Raw genomic sequence first — 20,841 nt, forward strand, 5'->3', positions numbered from 1 at the left:
AGGCAACAAGGGAAGTGATTATTTCTTTACACAATCTATGGATTCAAACTACAGTGGCCATGTCCATGTTCATTAAAGACACCAGTCATCTAGTAAATCAGCTCACTGATGTACATTCAAGGGTTTTGGATTCTATTCAGATTTATACTCAGACAACTTTATCAATCCCACATGGGGATTTGTGGAGCAGCTTGTACACGACAGGTACACAAACAGAAACAAAGATGAGTTGACATACAAGCAGGAAAGAAAAACTGGAGTTAAAAGTAAAAAGGAGTTAAAAGTTAAGAACGTAAATAAGACGAAAGGAGATGATGACACACAGTTAAAAGTCAGTCCTACTAAATACAAAGTTCCGATAAATAAATTAAAGATGGATAAAAGATATGCAGTGCCAAGGTAAAGATCGTTAAGAAGCATTCAGTAATCTGATTGCAGAGGGAATTTAGCTTATTGAGGTGTTTTCCAACCACCTTTAAATGGTTTTTATGTACACCTAACCTCTTCTCTGAGCAGAAGGCCACTGTAAACTGTGTTTGAAATTTTAAAAGCCTATTAATTACTATCATTCATCATCATTGCCGCTGTACCTTCATGAATACTGAGTTTTCTGTATTCCTGAAATAGTTCAAGCCCTCTCTGTTCATTGGGGAAAATAGTTCTTCTTCAAAATGCCCTTGTTCTACAAAGGGTTAATAGGATGCCCTTAATGACTTTACTGCAAGACATTAATTTATGTGTGCTTGAACGATAAGGCATAATCCCTTATAGAAAACACTGCAGGCATGAGGGTTTAGAGTAAAGAAAAAACTTAATTAATGAAGGGTCAGGGGTTTTTCCATCAGTCCCTTTGTAAACCCTGTAATTCTCTATTGTTCATTTAAAAATGCACACTAAGTGCTTGCAGACCTACCATGTGTAGAAGCAGGTAGACAGACTCTCGGTTTTTGCTCTCTATTCTCTCCACATTTTGTCCCAGCTGAAGCAGAGTGGAAGAGGCCAGCTGTGGAGTAACAGAGTTAAAACGTTTTAGCACTGATGGGCTCGGCCTTAACAGAAGGTCAACATCAGCAGTGAGCTTGAGAGAGCTTTTTAACTTGAGTACTGTCAGTGATGTTTGCCCAGAGAACAATTCAACTGTTGTTTTTTAGCAGTCAGTCACTGCTTTTTGAACTTCTTTTTTCGTCAACATATCTATCTTTAAGGGCCTGTGTCCACTCACAGCATTTCTTCTGTGTAGGTAGCTATCTCAATTTTACAGCAACGCTCTCCAGTGCTTGCTGTTAAAAGATCACAAAAGCTGTCCCACAGCTCTGACTTCCCCTAGTAGTGACTGTGAGGTCTGTTTTTAAATACTCTGTTTGCTTCATCTTTGCTAGACATAAACAATAGAAATCATGTCATAGCATTGGCAGCCACTCTACACCTGCAAAAAAAAGCATCCATGTACGAACAAGTGATTTTAGCTCCATATTTGTCCAGATCTTTGCCGCTGATGCAGAGATAGTTGACATTGACGTGAAAGTCCTGCCCCCTCTAGATTTTGATTGGTTAGTGATGGGAATGTCATGTCATGAGCCTTGAGTTGTTCCAAAAGTTGAGCTATTTTCAATTTAAGCAAGTGTGAGCTTTCAGTGACCAATGACAACTGATGCCAAAGGCGTGTTTTGCTCTTAGGAAATGAAAACCCTAATATGTTGTACAACAAGTTGTAGAAATGGTGCTGCCAGTGGCAAAATCCAAACTTTGTGTTTGACACTCAAAGTGTTTTCACTTATAAAGCAGTATCACATGTAGACCTACACATTTACAACTCACAGAAAAAAAATAATTAAATCAGGAGAAGGATTTTGTACTGCAAAACACAACTTATACATTTACAGCTTTGGTTTCAGCTTTTGACCCCAAATTTGGACCTGTATCCACTGAATCATTTTTAATATTCATGTTATCTACAACATTTGTAGATGAGATCTTTTTTTTTTTTTTTTTAAGTAAACTGTGATAAATGTTGATGAAATGTTTGCTACTCACCAGGAGAAACTCTCTGAGATGCTGCTCTACATCCTTGTTCTGAAATGTGAACATGGCAGCAGCCAGCTGGTTGATAGCTGTTGCTATACAGTGGATGTTGTTGTTGTGGCCTGAGAAAATAAAGATACATTTTTTATGGTAATCATTGAAACGTACAATTAAGCAAGGATAATTAAGCAGAGGATTCTTATGGTACAACAAACAGAGCAGAAAAATGTCCTTGATGGTGCGAAACTCTTCGGAGGAAACATACTGGGCATACTTCCACAGGTTCACAGGGTAAATCTATTTCAAACATGCCTATGGAAAACAGAGACAAAGTAAAATAATCATAGACTAACGCCGTCTTGTTCTTTGATAGAAATCTCCACTGCTCTCTGCAAGTTGTAGTCCAGGCTTGGGGCCAAAAGTTTGGGGCCACATGCCAAGAGTAACTGTAACAATGCACGTCAGCCGGAGTTATCTATAAACAAAAGTCCCTCAGACAAAATGTGTTCCTCATTAGCCACCATACTTAGCTTCCGTCCACGTCAGTCACACTGGAAACACACTGATGATGCTAATAGACCCGGTGTTTCAGGGTGGAGCACTGTTAGGAAACATTATCAGCAGCGGGTGAGTAATCACGGCAGGAAGCTGTGATTAGTCTGGTATAGGGCTGTCTGGAGAGCTATTAATGTCAAACAGTTAGCAGCAGCTGAAAATGAATGAATGAATATGCACCGCCATGCTCCCGGCTGTAGAAAGAGTTGGGGTCCAGGGCCAGAGAAGGCAGGGACACGGCGATGTAGACCAGCAGCAGACAGGACAGCTTGTACTCCTCATCAATTGACGTGTTATCTACAAAGAAAGCACCGAGGGGTGAAAGAACACTGTGTTTTTATTTCATCTATGACTAAGCTTTTAGACCTCAGCTGTCTGTAGAAGTGGCACTAATGTTTCAAGTGTTACCTGTCTGCATGCTGCCCATAGCAGCGACGAGAGCTGGATCAATGTCACATGTCAGGCCAGCAGCAGAGGCCAGCTGGAAGACGCTGAGAGTCACCTTTGGAGAAAGACAGGAGAGTTTTGACACTTACCTAATGAATGTTTAAAAGTCTACCTCTCAAGTTAGAAGCAATAATAGGTATAATGTATATCAACAGGGCGAGCAGGACCCTGACCTGAAGCATCTTGTCAGGATTCTAATAGGCATAGCTATCTGTTTGTAACATAAAAAACAAAACCGAAACTAATCTTCCACAGCTGGAAAAATAAAGATACACGCTCAAAATGCAACTACTCCCAGATGTAAACAGACAAATATTTGCAGAGTTCATTTGCTATGATTAGATTTTATAGCACATTATTCACATTATATCTTTGCTTTTTTGATACTTAGAACGTCTTCTGTGGTTATATTTCACAGTCAGAGGGTTATAGTGGTTTTAGCCTTCTAGATGTTTTAATCAGGTTGAATAACAAAATATAATTTGAATTTATTCATCATTTCAGGAAAACACCATAAAATCAGCAAACAGCTAATCTCTGCTCCGCGTTCCAAGTAGTTGCCCCAAACATGATATATGCCCTACAGAGTGACGTTAAATCACTGGTGGGTGTCTCTATGTTGACACACAGGTTTTGATCTCGCACTATTTCTGGTTGCATGCACGGTTGGTTCTCTGTCTGGGTAGAAAGTTTCCACTGATGTGGTCGAGAGTGCAGAGCTGCAGCAGCCAGCAGAGTCTTTCTCTCACGGAGGCATGAGGGGGCTGCTGACGTCTTTGGGGTTATCCTGGCCTCGGCTGTGGCACGGCTGTCATGCCTCACTCAGAGGCCAGACGCAAGTGAAGGAGGGGGAATTCATGAGGCACAGGCTCACTGATGGCTCCTCGGGGAGATAAGGAATTTAATTTGGTTGGTACAAGGGAGACAAAAATACAATTTCTCTACAACTCACCCACTCAGATCCAACCCACTCTCTTACACAGTGTCTATTATTTCTATAAATGACATGGTGCCACAGATTGTGCTGTACTCTGCATTCAAAACCTCTGAAGTCAATATCCCAAAGTCCTTAACATTAATACAGTTTGACGAATGCAAATATACTATGCCGTCAACCTGGATTCTCCCACGGTAAGTTTCAGCGAGTGAAAATAAACTGTTGATCTAATGTTGATAAACTCTGACAGGATGGATCCTGCATAAAGAAACTCTGCGTACAGTACATTCTTACACCTCCAATATGGATGATTTTCCTTTTTTTTTGTTTTTTACAGTGCCAAGGCTGTTTTACCTTGATGTCGACCTCTGGGGAGATGAAGTCTCTCAGGTACTCAATGGGTTGCATCATGTATGGGCAATGCTTCTGCAGAATCTAGATTAAAGGATTATACAACCCAGTGTTAATATGATCGTACAGAATAGAGACATGACCTTTATAGCAGAATAAGAAGGCTTTCCTTCAGCTCAGTGTGTTTTGGAGAATGACTGAGTCTCTAATTACAATGAAGATTTGATGTCTTGTTTTTCTTATTTGTATTTGATTAACACTTTGTAAAGCAATCGACTTTGGACCTAAATAGTAAAAACATATCTCAGAGAACGTCTTTTGGTCATCCTAAAACGTGAATTTCAACCTTGATGTACGGATGGAAACAAAATAGATAAACAATAAGTCAAGATTTTCTTTCTTTTTCCACTGCCTCTGAACCGCATCACTTACATAATTCACTTATTTATTATTACATGACCTAGTTACTCTGGTAACATGTGAAAGCAAGACTGTGATATGAACTTCAAAGCAACTCAATGAAATAAAAAAAATCACTCCAAATTGAACTTTCCTTGTTCAAAAAGTACAACATACCCTGGTTGGTTGTATCTACACTCTATTGCAAACACTGTTATCAGCATTTCATCATCATCACAAGAGTAAATGATAAAAACGTTACATCTTTGAGACAATCCTGTGCCATTGCTCTGAAGGACAGGATCACCCCGATGATGGTCATCCTCTTCAGCACGTTCTCTCCTCCTTTAAAGAAAACATGACATTGATCAGTATGTGAAGTAGTGGAGCCTGCTGTGGCTGAAAGCGTGATCAGTGCTGTGTTAATAAAGAGACAGGGCATCACAGGGTATGGATGAAGTTATCACTTTGAAGTGTCTGACAGCTGTGTAGGTTATTTGCACTTCAATTAGTCCCTGATATTGTGAAATCGAGTCGATCTAATTCAAGAGTACATGCAATGACATTAAAGATCATTACATTTTTTTCATACAAAACAGGTATATGATATTTTTTCCCTCTAGAGCTTCTGTAAGGATTTTAGAGCTGGTTATGAAACAGAACTGGTACTTCTAAAAGACTATGAGACAAGATTGATTATTTCAGTTAAGTAACTAGATTTTCCATAGTAGAGATCTGGTGAGTGATAAGATGTACTGTCAAGAGACATTAGGACTGCATTTTTTGTCAGAAAACTCTACTTAATAGTGCCTGTTGTAGGCAGCACTGAAGCGCCGCTTCAAACATTCACAGAGGAAGAATGAACTCCAACACAAACTAATGACATAAAGTGAAATAATTAAATATAAGTAGTTAGCTATTTTTACGGTGCGCCTGGTAGACTGCAAGCACCTGTCAGCTTCATTAAACATTTATTCTTTAATGTATTGGTTCCTCTCTGAGCAGTCTTTGGTCTATATTTGGTCGTACACTTCCTGTTCATGAGGCACCGGCCAAATGGGTATCAAACTGAGCGGTGAAACTTTTTCCAGTCACTCGACCTGAGGCTTCGCTCTCAGTGGCTACCTAAAGTTTTGCTCTTGGGCATTGAGAGCTGCACCCCATCATGCCCCTGTTCTCTCATGTGATTGGTCCTTTCTGTTTGCTGGTACAAGAAATTTCAAGTGTGAAAGAGGACGTCAAAATCAGCGATAATCCAAATTCACAGGAGCTTTAAAATCAATTCACATAAAATGGCATTTCAGGTATGGCCTCCCTCTTCAGCCACATATTTTTTAGCCCGTAATGAACATTTTTTAATCTCCTGATTTCATAACAGTATTCAACCTGAGTAATGACCTCTTCTTCTGATAGTGAGCATTAAGCAGCTGACTTAAAAGTGAAGGGACCTTACGGTCTGCGCATAAGCTAAAGATAAGCGTATGTCAGTCGAGCTATAACTGATAATGGCTTCAGCTTTGAGAGATTTTCATCTTCAGTATTCAGTTTCTTGCCACGTCTTTCTTTTTCCTGACATCATGTTCTTTCTTCTCACTTTGTACTTTCCACACCACCTGATCTCACCCTGTCTGCATTTCTCTGCACCCACACCTTTTATCTATTACTTTCCCTTTCAACCCCCTATCTCTTTCTTTACGTCTCCTCTCCTCACTCCCTCCCACATTCCCCCCTCCACTTCTCACCTGTCAGCCTCTTTTTCAAGTTGGCCATTTCCTCTGGCTTATCAAAGTTGTTCTTCATCTGTACCAGGACGTCCATATTCTCAATCACCAGTTTCTGACAAAAGAGGAGGAAGATAAAATAATAAGTGATAAAACTGCCCTGAAGTTGGAGTTATTACGGGAAGTCGTATCTTTGACGGATCTGTCGGCAATAAGTTCAGAGCTGCTGCAGCGCCTCAGCTCTTTTCTTCAATCCCAGGTGTCAGAGCTGGGAGCAGAACTAACAGGCTTTTGTACATGAAGATGCAACGTCATGAAAGAGATACACGTTTGACTTGATAACTTTGAGGCTCAAAATTTAAAAGGTGAACTGGCAGAAAAGTCCCTGCAAAATAAGGAATGAGGCTGTTTCTTAATCTTACGGGGAAGTGTTACTGTTTGTTCACTTGTTTACTATGCTATAAAATTGGCTTTAACTTGTGAGAGCAGAAACTATTTTGATTCAAACTGAAATCAGACATAAACTGTGTTACTTTTTTAAAATATTTAATCATTAAAATTAAATAACTACCCTGGAAAAACAGCTAGCTGCATCCAAGGCAGAAGAGCCTACCACAAAGCACAAGCTAGCTGGCTAGCTAGAAATCAAATACCTTTGCTAAAAACCTGGGGTGACCGAGCTTTTTCTGTCCCCACTCTGTGGAATGCCCTACCACTTCATATCCGTATCTGTCCCGACCTTCCCACCTTCAAAACACTAACGAAAACCCACCTTTTTAAAAAAGCTTTTAATGTCTGATTGTCTTTTAAATCCACTTGGTTTCTTTTCATTCATGTTTTATTATTGTGTGTTGTTTTATATGCTGTTTGATCCATTGTAAAGCGTCTTTGAGTATTGAGAAAAGCGCTTTTATTAAAAAAAGTGTATTATTATTATTATTATTATAAAAATACCTTTTCTAACCAACTCTGGCTTTGAATTAAAACTTCAATATAAGTTATTTGACATTTAAGCCTGGGTTTTTATTCCAAATACATAACCAAAGCTGATAAGCTAAGAAAAAAAAAAAAAGAATTGACTTACAACAGAGTTTAATGCTAACTAAATTAAAGGCTACATCTAACTACTGGAATAAATCCAGTGGGGTTTAGCTTCTTTAAATGATGAATTTTAATGTATAAAAAAATATGATAGTTCATTGCTGTATGTTGTTGTATGTTGTTTTTGTTATGTTTTTCTCCATAAATAAGCAAAAGGGTTTGTGGCAGAAGTTAGATATTAAAATTGGATATTAGAGTTTTCAAAGGAAACTCATCCTTTCTCTTCCAGAGGCAGTTGCTGTTGCGTGATTTAATATTTAGGTTCAGTTGAGTTAGGTGGAGATGTGTATATCTTAAGAAAGGTATCCGTTCTAAAACCCATGTGTTGATACAATGAACCAAGTAATTCTGCAGACCTTAAATAAAACCCTTAAACTTAAACTCATTGCATCCACTGTACCTTAAGTTCGCTGACTTGGGAGGTGATGTGCCATATCAGGTTCTCACTCAGAAACTTTAGGCCATATGGACCAATCAGCTCCGCCAGGGCCTGCAACTCTGTTCAAAGGACGACAGGAATGATTTAATAAACACTAATTACACCACGCATTGCACAACCACAATTGCACCACACTGTGTGAAATTAATAATGACATCTAAGCCCCTTTATTTCATTTTATTTGAAGCGTTGTTGTTTGGTGCTATATAACTGGGAGTGACATAATTGACAGCTGTGTTGACAGCTGCAGCTCCAAGAAGAGAAACCATGTTAGCTGCTTCAAGCTGGATTAAAAAGCTGCTACAATGTAGGTTATTTCCATCAGAAGGGCCTTTGTCATTTTTCTGGTCAAATTAAAGTGTTTTGGTTGGTAGAGCAATATTTAGAGATAACAACCTGGATATTTTAGCATTTTAGCACAAAGGAGGAGGAGGTGAAGGCATAGCATCCATCTGTATTTGCAGTCACTGGCTTAAACAGATGTCAATGTCAATCAGCCAAACATGTTTACAAAAATACACAACAGCACCAGGCTCAAGTGCAGAAACATTTTTTGCTTGTAATGTGTTTTTGACATGAATCCAGCTCAAGGACTCATTCTCTGCCAACAACAGAAATAACAAAAGACACGGATCAGATCTGATCTGTGTGAGTAGCTGAATCAACGGCAGAGTGACAACTGCAGCTATTAGACCTTTCTCTCAGCTCAACAGCTCTGCCTGAATGATGATGGATAAAGATGTGTGTGGTTAAAATTGGCGGTGGTTAATGGATGAGCGAGTGAGTCACCGTGAGGCAGGCAGATACCTCACAGCAGAGTAAATATAGACAACTATGATGACATTGTGAGGTCCGTATAGTGAAGTGCAGTACACTCTGGGGTGCTGTGTGTGTGGAGTGAAGTAAATATAGCCATAATACAGTCATAAGGTGGTCCACTGCTCTTACAGAGAAGTGTGGAGGCTGTGTGGAGGAAGGACAAGTGATGCTAGATTAGTTATGAGGCACAGAGGGGAGCACTAGTGAGAGTACATGCAATACTGAGCTTTACATTAGCCAGGCTGAGTCAAAGTAAACTGCATGACAGGCTGTGTGGATGAGAGCACCACACACTGCCACAAGAACCAGATTCACATCCTCTTGAGCAACAGATTTTCCTCTGCATGTGTGGGGCCACAGTGAGTGAGATCAACACATTTATATCTTTCAAACAGCAAATCAGTCTTTTTTTAATCTTCTGAAAATGGATCTGCAAAAATTAAAATGTAGTAAAAAGGAACTCATGATACTGGATTTCTTCCAGTATGTGAAGTGAAGTCTCTCCTGTGCCAGAACTTACCTGTTACTCTTGTGAAAGCCTATTTGTTTAAAAAACAGACATAAATAAAAAAAAACACTTTATCATGTTAAATATATTCTTGTACCAATATAGACTGTCTGAAAAGAAGGTCCCTACTTTGATTCTTGCATTTGTTGAACGACTGTAGTAAACACTGCTGACAGGTTGTCTCTGATCCTTTTTGTTTTGACATTCAGAAACTCTTGGTGCTGCACGGGATAATTGTTCTTGAGCTGCACAATTAAATCGTTTTGCTCTTTTTCCAATCTCCTGTGCTGCACAAACATTGCAAATATTTCACTATTTTGATGTCTGTTAGCAATAGTTCAAAATAATTTGAAACAGGAAACACATGTTGAATCGTGTTCTTTGTATGTGAACAATCACTGCCTACTACAAGTTATCTGCTGATACTAGATAACATCATGTATCCCTGGTTGCAAACATGTCTTTGTCAATGAGGCCCTTTTTGCACTTGTCAAACAAATATTGTCATGCAGAGAAGTTTTATTATCATGGTATCTTATTTCTTTTTTCCAGGGGAAACATTTTCTTTTACCCAACTTTCTGCACTTTTCTGTGGACCTACTTGATTTTTCGTAAAATATAAAACAACTTCATGGTGATGCTGTCCCAAAGTGTGATAAGTCTCAATGAAAACTAAAGTATATTAATATCCTGAAATGCAACATGCAATTAAACCCTTGTTTTGTTTGAATTTCTCTCATTCAATCAATTTTTAGGGTTGTGAGACAAAGGTAATGACATATGATGCACTAAAAGTAGCATGCCCATCTTTGTTTTTACAACTGTGAGCATCCATCCAGATATATTCTAAATGTGCCCCAAGCCTCATAATGACTAATGACACATTTCAAATTACATTTCTGTGATCAAGCTGTAGGGCAGACCTGATATATCTGAGAACTCCTCTGCTCTGAAGGCCGGTTCAGTTTCAGTTGTCTGGCTGACGAAGCAGTGCATTGTGGGACAGTGAACGATTAGGGAGTTACTGGCCTGACGCAGGAGGCTCTCCAAGAACCTGAGAGGGAGAAAAAAAAATTTTTTCAGACATTTCCCAATGAGCATCTGAATGAAAGAAAGAGAAAGAGATGATGATGAAGGCTAAAAGACAGGAAATGAAGCAGACAAAGAGAAACCAAGAGGAAGTACACTTCCTGTGCTTTTCTTGGTATGACTGCTTTATCACATAGGTCCATGAAGCAGTATGTATATACAGATAAATGTGTTCCCTTGTATATCACACACACCAGTTTGTGTAGAGTGTTGTGATGGTCTGTCCTCCTCTTGGATCCAGAGGCTGTGTCTGCTGCAGCAGGACATTCTTCAGCAGTCGAGTGACGTCCACGTTGATGTAGCTGGAGAGGCTCTGCATGCTAGCCGTGTAGGCTCTCACCACTGCCAGGAGGTCGGAGGGGCGGGCTATCTCCTTGGTGGCCTGGTTGTAATTTGCCATTCTCACGATGATCCTGGAGGAACATGTTTAACCAACGTCACTTATCACTGACTCACAGCGTAATGAGAGCAGACAGATGGGACCTTAGAAGAGGTTAAACGAGCCGTGGTGGTATAGTGCTGTACTCTCATTAGGTCAGCACAATCACTGCTCCAGGCTTCACTCCAATTTTATTTATTTTTTCCCTCTTTTCTCTCTCTTTCTCTGCTTGGCTGGACTTTATTTACAATTTTGGCAATATTAGGGCCTGTCACTGTTAGCCTGCTGCTACTTAAGGGTGCTAAGTTTAGGGTGACAGGGGAGATAATCATCAGCTGAAACAGGGAGACTAAGCAGAGCACAAACAGAGAAACATTAGGTTGCCTTGGTACTAACCCCTAATCTAAATAAGAGTTAACACTGAAATGAGAGGGTGACATGACGCATGTCCTCTTCAACTTTTGTGGGTTCAACACAGCCTGACACAGAGGAATCAGACAGAAAAGCAGGGTGGGTAACAGTGATGGAGGGCATGAGCTCCAAATGATTGAGGACTGTGAGCCAGACTGAGACTGAGTGGGAAAATGCAGCTTTGGACGTGCTTGAGTGTTTCTCAGAACTCTGTTGCATCCTGGTTTAGAGTGTTAAACATTTTTACAGCAGCTCCTCAGACCGAGGGACAGCTTGAAAGCATCCAGGCAATGAGTCTGGACATAAAGTCAGCTGTGTAACACCAAGGAAGTAATGATGTGGTGGTAAAATGAGGGACAATAGGGCAGCACATTTATGTGCTGGCAGATGTAAACATGTTAAATGGACACTATTCTTCCAGTGCAGAGGTCAATAATTGCTTTTTTGTTCTGACATTGTGCAACAGAGCAGCTGAAGTTAAAGTGCAAAATAATCCAAACAATGTTGTATTTCTTACTTAAGCTTGGCTCTTCTCGTTTTCTAAATGTTTTTTGATCTAACTCTGCTACTTTACTGTCCTCACATTTTTTCCCAGTCATTTATCTCTTCTCTACTGTGTGTAGACTGTAGGGACTGCCAGCATTGACACATTGGTTACAATACAATTAAGGTCCAAAATGTAGGTGTAATTTTTCTTTAATGACATGCTATTTTGTCCCCCCCATTTTTATAAGCCAATGCAGTGTCTCCCTGCTTCCTGATGCCGACATGATGGAAAAATTGCGATACCATTGTGTTTTGGAATGGCACATTTTTAATTATAAAAAACTCCCAAAGCTCAAGTCAAGAGTAACATGTAAAATATAGCTGAACTACTTTAAGTTTGAGTGACTCGCTACAAGCAAAGCACGTAAACAGACTGAGGTCAGCAGGCAACCACATTGCAAAAGCAGGCAGAGAATTATTTTGGTGTGGTAACCTCCCCAAGAGCTGTGGATAAAACTGAAACTAAGAAGTTAACTGTGCTGCTTTTTGACTGGGTGGAAACTGATGGGAATTGTATGAAATTCCTTTTCTGCACCAATTTGGCCTCAAAAACTGCTTTGAAAGCAAAATTGTGGAATTTTACATGTAATCAAAAATGCAATTAGTCTTGCTTAACCTACTGCAATCCAGCAATCTGTTGCAGTGATTTTCTCTGTCCCTCAGGTTTAGCTTCATATTTATCAGCTGTGTCTACATTGTTGTTCAGTTTTTACAGCTCTTTTCCTTTATAATTGTCCAGTTTTTCTGGTGTGAAAGGGATCTGCTTTTAAAATTTCACTTCTAAACTCATCACCCATTTTCATTCAACAGAAACAATGACCCTCCCACCCCCACCCAGCGTACTCAGAGAGGCGTATCTCCAGATGAGAGATGAGGAACTCCGTTGGCACGACGATGTGTTCAAACACAATGAAGTCAGTACAGAGGCTGTAGGTGGAGCACAGCTCGGTCAGCATCATATGCATCTTGTCCATGCTAAAACAAAAGGGATAGAAAGAAAGGACAAAGAAAAGAGGATGCAGGGCTTTAGGAAATTAAAAAAATATTATGACCATGACTGACTGTGGTATGGGTGGGATTTTCTTAGACTAATAAAGTAACAAAGTGTTAAAAAGACAAGAAAGACTCCACCAGGAGACAGTGGGGAGGAAAACTGAGAGGAAGGAGAGCAGAGTTACAGCTCTTCAGATTTAATTTGTGAGGTGTAGCTTTCCTAAGACTACAATCAAAACAATGAAAATGCATTTAATGTCCTGCCAGTGAAAGTGTTTGTTGTAATACTCAGAGGTGTATTGTTTCTTATTTTTAATAGCTTGATTTAGTACCTGTCAACACCGACTGACTCATCCTGAAGGGTAATAAAGTTCAGAACAAATAAGAAGAGAGAGGATTAAATTCTGTCTTTAGCCTTAGGAAAGAAATGTGTCACAGGCTGAGAGGATTCATCAGGAAGTGTCAGCAGATATTTATGTATTTCAAAGAGTATTTCAACCAACATAAACTGATTTAACCCAAGCCTTAGCCTTGCCAGAAGCTTATTTATCTTTCCTTTGACCTGAACAACTGCTGTGAAAAGCGAATCAGGGCTTTATTTTTCACTCTTACTTTTGTAAACTTCTGCCCTGTTTGAGCTCTGATTAAACACTGAAACCAAACAGAGTAGCTCTGGTAGTAATTGGGGAAACTGACTTGCTGGTGATGGTCCGGTCTTTCCTCAGGCTCTCTGCGCCTGGCTTCTCTTTCTGGACCTCGGCTTTCTTTGGCATCTGCTTCTTCTGCTTCCTGTGTCGAGCTGCGCTGATGCTCTCGGCACAGTGTTTGGGCTGCAACTAAAAGGATCAAGTGGAAAGAGACGGATGTAGAGAAGGAAAGTGGAAAGAAGTGGAGAAGGGGAAAGAATTCAGCCAAACAGATATTGAGTAACGTGCTGAAAGACAAACATGGGAGTTTCACTTTTTTTTGGAGGCACTCTTAAAGTAAACAGCTTCATCATATTCTGTCCTCCAGGGGATAAGAGAAACAACACCACATTAATCAAGCCAAGAGTTGCAGCTCTGTCTTATCGGTTTATTCAAATTCTCAAGTCTATCCCCTGCCTGAAGCTAAATCCACCGATGCGAAGCTGTGAATACTCAGATTATACTTGAATGTGGAGTTTCAGAAACAATCCTCTGCAGATAATCAGGTTTGAAAGAGTTTCAGACTTCACCTTGTCGTTGAGGTTGCACTGTTCAGCACAAATCTCCAACACAACACTGCTGGTCATCTTGGCTATCTGCTCCAGGAAGGTCACACACATGCGCAGACTCTTCTTCTCCATCGCGTCAGTCTGCACAAACAGGTGCAGTTAGTGAGTGTGTAAAGGTAACAGTGAAAGGCGGGACAGTGACAAATAAGGGTTGCTATCAAAAATATGCTTTAAAATTGTTGGTGTCAAAGTTTTTTTTTGACATTTCAACCATTTTTAAAGAATCAGTCCTATTAAACTGTTTAATGGTATAACCACAAACCATGACGAGGTTAAAATGATTCACCTTCCCCAAAGTTATGCATGTGTAGTGATGAACTGAATTATTTGTTATGAAATATCATCTCAAAGTCTATTCAAAATATTTCATTCCTAAACTCAATACTATGAGCTTTGTTGTAATGAGAACGTCAGTTTGCTGCAGACATCATTTTTTCTCTCTATTTTAGGGTCGGTTGGTTTAAATCATTTTTAACTTCATTTTTTACAGTGTAGTAGACTTCTAAAATCATATTAATAATAACTTTTTTGCACCATATCAGATTTTTTACGAGAAACATTGTTTACACAAATTGACATTTATTGGTTACACCAAGTCTTTCACCCAGCCACATTTTCATCACTAAGCTCCAAAGCAACATCGACAGTGCTTCACTGCTTTTGGGTTTCAGATCTGAAGCCCCTGACTCTCAATTTTCTGTTAATGAATAGAAAAAAAGTTGGAGAAACTGCACTGAGAATAAAATCTGTCACCCCTTCATTTTTATGTGCTACCCTATATTTTATTTTTTAGAGAAAACCTGAGAAAACTTGACTTAACTCAGCTGTCTTGTAGAGTGTAAGCTGTGCATTCACTGCTTCCTCTAATTGCAGTAAAAGCTTTGTCAGCAAATAATAAAACACTGACCTCTTCTGGGCACAGAGGGTGCCCACACTGGCTGAAATGAGTGCAGACAATGGGGAAGGACATGAGGTAACGCTTCATGGCCATCTCCTCGCTGCTCTGGATAAACATCTTCTCAAAGACACGTGGGTAGAAGCTGGAAGGGAGCAGAAACAAGAATTTATCTCAGGAGAGAAAAAAAGAGTGAAGAAAAGAGAAAAGAAGAGGAAACAAGAGACTAACCAGAGTATGGACAACTCAGATGTCTCTTGCAGAAGTTCCTCAATGCTGTCAACCGTCCTGGTGTGAAACTGAATCACATTCATCACCTTTGCCAAGTCAGGATAGTCTTTCAAAGGCAGAGGGGCTTTGTTCACACTTGTGTAGGCCTAAAACAAAAGAAAATGTTGTGGTTACATCTCTTTTAGTAGCTAAAATAAATTCTCAATCCTGAACAGCTCTAACCTGCAATCTCAACCAGTCCAGTCGAAGTCCTCTGAAATCAAACTCCTCTTTGTTTTCCACTACAAACAACAGCAAAGTTATTTCATTTTCATTTTTATGATGCATTAAAAGTAGAAGTGATTTGTGGTGTGTGCAAGCTAAGATAACCTGGTGTCACCTTGTTTGACTGACAGAGCTGACAGAGTTGAAACAAATGAACTCAACAAGACCGACTCCTCCTCTGGACAGACATACATGTTCTGCAGCAGAGGAAAAAGCTTTCTTCACTCATCATACGAAGTCTGAATCTCAGAAACTTTATCAGAATTTTATGTTGCAGACAAAGGCTTGTGTGATCTCCCCAGGTACCTGGATGGTGTCATTGAGAACCAAAGCATCAAACTGTGCCAAGTACTGGACGTGGTAACGCTGTACCACATGGTTGTACTTTCTCATCAGACCTCTGAGCTTCTCCATGTGGAACAGCAGGTCTGCCATCTGACTGGAAAAACAGGAAAAGCACATTCAAACCAAAAATAATCTCTTCTATTTCCCCTTGTGTTTAAAATATGTACAAAAAGCCACTGTGAGGTCTAAATATAACTGCAGCTCACAAAGCAACTTTATACAGCTGCTGCTGGAGTTACAGCAAAGGGAGAACTTATTTTTTCACCTCCATATGTTACAGTGGTTTACTCCCTTTGCACCTATGACCTACTTGTCAACATAGTCCTCAGGCGTCTTCATCTTCGGCATATTCTCAGAGTGTCTGACAAGCCACAGGACCTCGTCACGGGAAAACGACAGAGCCATGAAGACAAACAGCGCCTGTGGGATTTGATTGGCACACAGAGCAGAGAAGAAAAAGGAATGTTAGGAGAGAGTCAGAGCCAGGGTTGGCAGAAGTCATGATGAAATGAAAGGTCAGTCCCCTGCTGTCCAAATAAACCCAAGAAGAGTCCAACATGTGGGTATAGGATGGAAGTCACATGAAATAAGCAGGGACCACAAATCCATCTTGTGGACTTATATCGTGCTGTAATGAAATGATTTAAATTCCTCATCCCCTCTACCTTTGGTCCCAGTAGGCCAGGCTCATCCTCCAGAACGTTGAATAATTCCTTCAGCGCTCCTCTCAGAAACCGCCTCCGCTCTCTGTGCAGAGCTCCTCTGGTAATAACACAGGAAAAGGTCATGGATATACAGCTTCACAGCTCATTTCATAGGAAATATAGCAAAGATTTTTCATATGTAAAAAGGTAAAATTGGGCAAAGCTCTCTGCAAGTCTTACCCGTTGACGAGGACATGCTCTCGACATTCCTTGATGTCTGCAACTCGCTTGCTGTATCTAATAAAAATGAAGAAAACATCATTAAACCCAAGCAGTAATGAGCTATTTAACAGTGAGAGAAATGTAAAGAAGCAGGTTCATTTAGCTGAGGTTTGGATGTAAGATGCTGATGGATGTATTCTGTACTTGAAGATTTCTATGGATGTAATAATCTTGCCTAAATTGTAATGTATCTGTAAATTATCCGCCGGTTTGAACTGCAGATGAAGGTTCAGCAAAGCTCGTTCTATGCAGTATTAATGAGCAATCAGAGAACAGAGGAGAGGTCCTCAACGGTTCAGGGCGTTTTAATTAAAGACAAATGAGGACGGCCTTTTTGAAATCAGTTCTCATTTATTAACTGTCTGAAACACGAGGGTGCTTTATCTCTCAGAGTTTGTCTGTTATCTGGCTCTTTAAATTTTTATTCATCCCCTCAAACTCTTCCCCTGACTCCATGGTGCACTGAAAGTACTCTGTAAGCGAGCGACTACATACCCTTTGATGCCGTCAAAGAGGTCCTCAGAGACTTTGTGTATGTTGAGAACTTCGTCTCTAGTGAGGGTGAGGAAGAGGCCGCCCCTCAGAGCCATCTTCCACAGCTCCTGGGAGGCCTGGTTTGTGTTGAGGCTGCTGTGACACAACAGGAAGCAGACTAGAAGGAGCAGAGGCAGCTACATTTAGGACATGGTCTGTGGAGCTGGTTCCTCTTATGACTTTTTGTGTTTATAGACAGTCACAGGTTGACTTTTTTGTTTCATCCTCTACCTGTCACAGTGTTGAGTGTGTTACATGGCAAAACTGTTATCAAAAATTTGGGAAATAGATGTATTTGTATGAAGTTAATATGTCCAAGCTACAAAAGTTGCAAATTGCATAATGTTATAATATTTATAAAGCAACAAACCAAAATAAGTGCTCATCAAACATGTGTAAGTTACCTGTGATCCAGCGCTCCATCACCTCCATGGACAGGTATTCACAAGCCATCTAGAATAAACAACAAGCTTTTAACCACCAAACAGAAATTTAATAAAGCTAGTAAGAAAGTAAAATTTTGACCCTTAACTGTATGGATCCACCAGCTGCTCAGATGTAACGTTCTTGTTTTTTAAAACCAAGAAACACAACCAAATATGTTTAGTAGAAGAGTTTCTGCGAGTAAAATCAGACTAGTCAACCAAAATGTGTTTAAAAAAAGTAGATATAATGCTGACATAGTCCAAGTTCAGTTTTCCTCTATTAAAAAGTGACTCTGTTGACTTTAAAATTTTGACTTTTGCTAAGGAGAAAAAGCTGTAGATTTAGGCTGAGCCTGTGGTTTTTAAACCACACTACAAAAAGCAAAATGTATGCAAGTGTTTATGCTTTGGTTTTTGTAAAAATAGTCGTATGATACTTATAACAAGCCACACTTGTTATAACCTAAAAAGTCCAGAATTGACATCTCAATTTTTAAGAAATCTAAGGACAAAAATAAGGTCTGAACTGCTTGAGAAGAGTAAGTGGCTTAGTTTCTTGCATTAGGATGTTATTCTTAATCTGAGAAACTTGACAAGATATTTTTTTCTTTCAAGCATTTCAGGCTTCATTTAAGTTGTTAAATATCTTGAATAAGATTTTTTTTTTCCTGGGCTTGTCAAGTGAATGCAGCTTATATCAATTGTAATAGTTTGTACGAAAAAAAAAAAGAGGTCAACACTTGCTTGGAGTTCAGTTTTTGCAGTTTTGCAAGTCATGGGCATCATGGTAGTGCCATGATACCCGAATGAGTCATAAAAACTGTTCAAAGACAACTAATAGGGTAACAGAAATTAGAACTGTACTGAAAAAGAACTGAAAAAGAGTAAAAAATTGAGTTCAAGAAAGAGTACTAGGTCACACTAAACCATTATCTTAATGAAAGCTTTTTGAGAGGGGGGTGAGAGAAACTGGTGACTAAAGTCTCAGCACCTAATATTACTGCAAAAACCATATTTAGTCACTACAACCCATCCTTTCTCTTTCTCCCTCTATCAGAGATAAATACAGGAGGAGAGGTGACGGAGGATGGACGCTCACAGTGTCGCAGCACGCGGGGTCCAGCATGGCAGCTGGAGCACTCAGCAGGCTGAGGAGCTGGGCGCTTCGCCACTGCTCTGCTGGCAGATTCCTGCGTGGGTACACCATCTTCAGAGACAGCAGCACTGCCGTCACAGACTGGGAGAGACACAGGGGAGGAGAGGCAAATAGTGAGTGAGATGGATATGGAGAGGAAGAGGTGAGGTAGAGGAGATATGCAGAGATAGCAACAGGTCTCATTAAATTTGAGCAAAAATCGCTGGAGGCTCCAAGTCTGCAGTTGAATTCTTTCTTTACTTTTTAAATTTATTCATGATCCAACACAAACTGGAGTTAAAAAGTAAGGATAAGGCTTAGCCATTGTTTTACTATTCATAAACTGTGTTTGTCATATTTTACATTTATACTATGTGTCCTAATACATTTTTGCATTGACTTAAAAGCTTTTTTTACCGTGGCATTTCCCTCTTACATTGTCCAATGTTAGACAACAGTATACTGATGCTGATGTGGCTGAATGACAGCAAATCTATGCTGCCAGCTTTAGATCAAAGTCTGACTGGAAGAGGAGCCTGCAAAGCAATGATAGTGGTTTTGAAATGAGAAGTTCTGCAATCACATATGGCTGTCATATATGACCCAAAATAGATATTAAAGCTAGTGTAAGGCAGACGACATCCAGCATCACAGTCCTTGCAGCAAATATAATCTAGGTAATTAAATTGCTGGAGTAAAACAAGTGTGCCACTGTAAATACTTTCTCTTTGAATATTTTGAAAAATATACTTGCATCTGTTGGCAAGATTTACATTCAGTCCCGGACTACTATGAATAAATAAATAAATGTGTTGGGGACTTTTATACACAAGGCTGTACTTACTTTACTTAACTGTGGCATAATTTATCTACTCACTCAAGCAAATCTCTAACTCATCTGTACTTTTGAGCTCTAAAAACTGAGATCACTGTAAGTGTTGACAAAAAGGTGAATAGAGAAGTGCAAAAACTGAAGTTCTGTGATGAGATCTTCCAATACAGCCCAAATTAAACCTTCTGTAAGGAACGTTCAATTTATGAAAATCTTGGCACCCCTTGTGGACAAAACTAGCCATTGCTGGTTTTGTCCTTTATATGTACAAGTGCTTCTTGATCAAGTTATCTGTAACAAATGAAAAAGGGCTGTATCATCAACAGCAGCTAATCACACCAGTGTTTTCAGACCTTGAAAATAATTATACAAAAATAGAAACTGTTATTATATATGGCCTGGTTTGCTCTCTTAGGTATCAGTATAAGTTTCAGTCTATTTTACAACCAGTGAAAAAGATGACATAGAGGCTTTAGAATGCTCATTTTACACTTGACTTAAACACATTTACATGTGATTGTAGAAAAACTATATTTTCTTGGAGTCAGTATTTTTATTATGGGGATCAACAGCCAGCTTTGAGTTTCTTAATGCTTCTTCAGAAACCAATATGATGTCACCAGACTATGTCCATGTCTTACACAGCCTTTGGCTTACCCTTGTGTGAGGACCAAACTCCTCAGTGAGCTTCTTCCACGGATTCTCGTACTCCACCATCATCTGGCCGAGCCGCGGGTAAGAGGGGTCACTGCAGGATTCGATATGGTATGTAGTTATTGAATAGAGTAAGAGGGAGAAGTGGGTCATTGTGTCTGGAATTATATGTATGGATTTCAAGATTGGAAAAAGTTAGGGTCTTCACGAGATGCAGCAATATTCTACATCTGGGAGGCTGAAATCCTAAAAATATGCTCCCTCTCAAGGGCTTGCTGCTTGTGTGATTCAAATGTGGAATTAACATGCACATGTTTGTGCTCCCTGCTCACGTCTCAATGGAGATAAGCATCCTGAATACATAAATATCATGCAGAGTGGGTGGATTCAAAATGTCAGAGAAACACTTGAGACTCAGTGCAGGTTTGTGCTGGTCTGCTGACATCTCTGTCACTTAAAAATCCAATTAATTATAAAGTTCAGAAAATCACAGCTTTGATTGATGTTGGAACTCTTAGTAGCATTAATTACAGCACTAAGACAAAGCATTGGCTGTCACAAGAGAGCTGCACATGTTCAACCTCTGTACATCTGTTTCTTATTCAGAGCCCTGTCGATATTTGTGAAA

General features: G+C 39.7%; 1 protein-coding gene across 2 annotated transcripts in view; it reads right to left on the reverse strand.

Annotated features, from left to right (window-relative positions):
- The window catches only part of nckap1l (NCK associated protein 1 like), a 30,617-nt gene that overhangs the window by 1,219 nt on the left and 8,557 nt on the right, over positions 1-20,841 (reverse strand). For both annotated transcript variants that reach the window (XM_074669945.1, XM_074669954.1), the window contains 25 exons: positions 20,217-20,307; positions 18,692-18,829; positions 17,572-17,620; positions 17,129-17,285; positions 16,592-16,648; positions 16,373-16,469; positions 16,018-16,127; positions 15,669-15,801; positions 15,478-15,559; positions 15,321-15,379; positions 15,099-15,244; positions 14,880-15,012; positions 13,934-14,053; positions 13,414-13,553; positions 12,568-12,699; positions 10,583-10,801; positions 10,223-10,353; positions 7,934-8,031; positions 6,454-6,547; positions 4,974-5,056; positions 4,316-4,396; positions 2,986-3,079; positions 2,758-2,874; positions 2,035-2,144; positions 914-1,003 (listed from right to left, as the gene is read on the reverse strand). In XM_074669945.1, coding sequence (XP_074526046.1) covers positions 914-1,003; positions 2,035-2,144; positions 2,758-2,874; positions 2,986-3,079; positions 4,316-4,396; positions 4,974-5,056; positions 6,454-6,547; positions 7,934-8,031; positions 10,223-10,353; positions 10,583-10,801; positions 12,568-12,699; positions 13,414-13,553; positions 13,934-14,053; positions 14,880-15,012; positions 15,099-15,244; positions 15,321-15,379; positions 15,478-15,559; positions 15,669-15,801; positions 16,018-16,127; positions 16,373-16,469; positions 16,592-16,648; positions 17,129-17,285; positions 17,572-17,620; positions 18,692-18,829; positions 20,217-20,307 — 2,761 coding nt within the window. The remainder of the gene's footprint in view (positions 1-913; positions 1,004-2,034; positions 2,145-2,757; positions 2,875-2,985; positions 3,080-4,315; positions 4,397-4,973; positions 5,057-6,453; positions 6,548-7,933; positions 8,032-10,222; positions 10,354-10,582; positions 10,802-12,567; positions 12,700-13,413; positions 13,554-13,933; positions 14,054-14,879; positions 15,013-15,098; positions 15,245-15,320; positions 15,380-15,477; positions 15,560-15,668; positions 15,802-16,017; positions 16,128-16,372; positions 16,470-16,591; positions 16,649-17,128; positions 17,286-17,571; positions 17,621-18,691; positions 18,830-20,216; positions 20,308-20,841) is intronic.

Source organism: Halichoeres trimaculatus, unplaced genomic scaffold, assembly GCF_033239565.1.
Source record: "Halichoeres trimaculatus isolate MK-OKI-2021-1 unplaced genomic scaffold, fHalTri1.1 fHalTri1_scaffold_1, whole genome shotgun sequence".
Classification (NCBI taxonomy): Eukaryota; Metazoa; Chordata; class Actinopteri; order Labriformes; family Labridae; genus Halichoeres; species Halichoeres trimaculatus.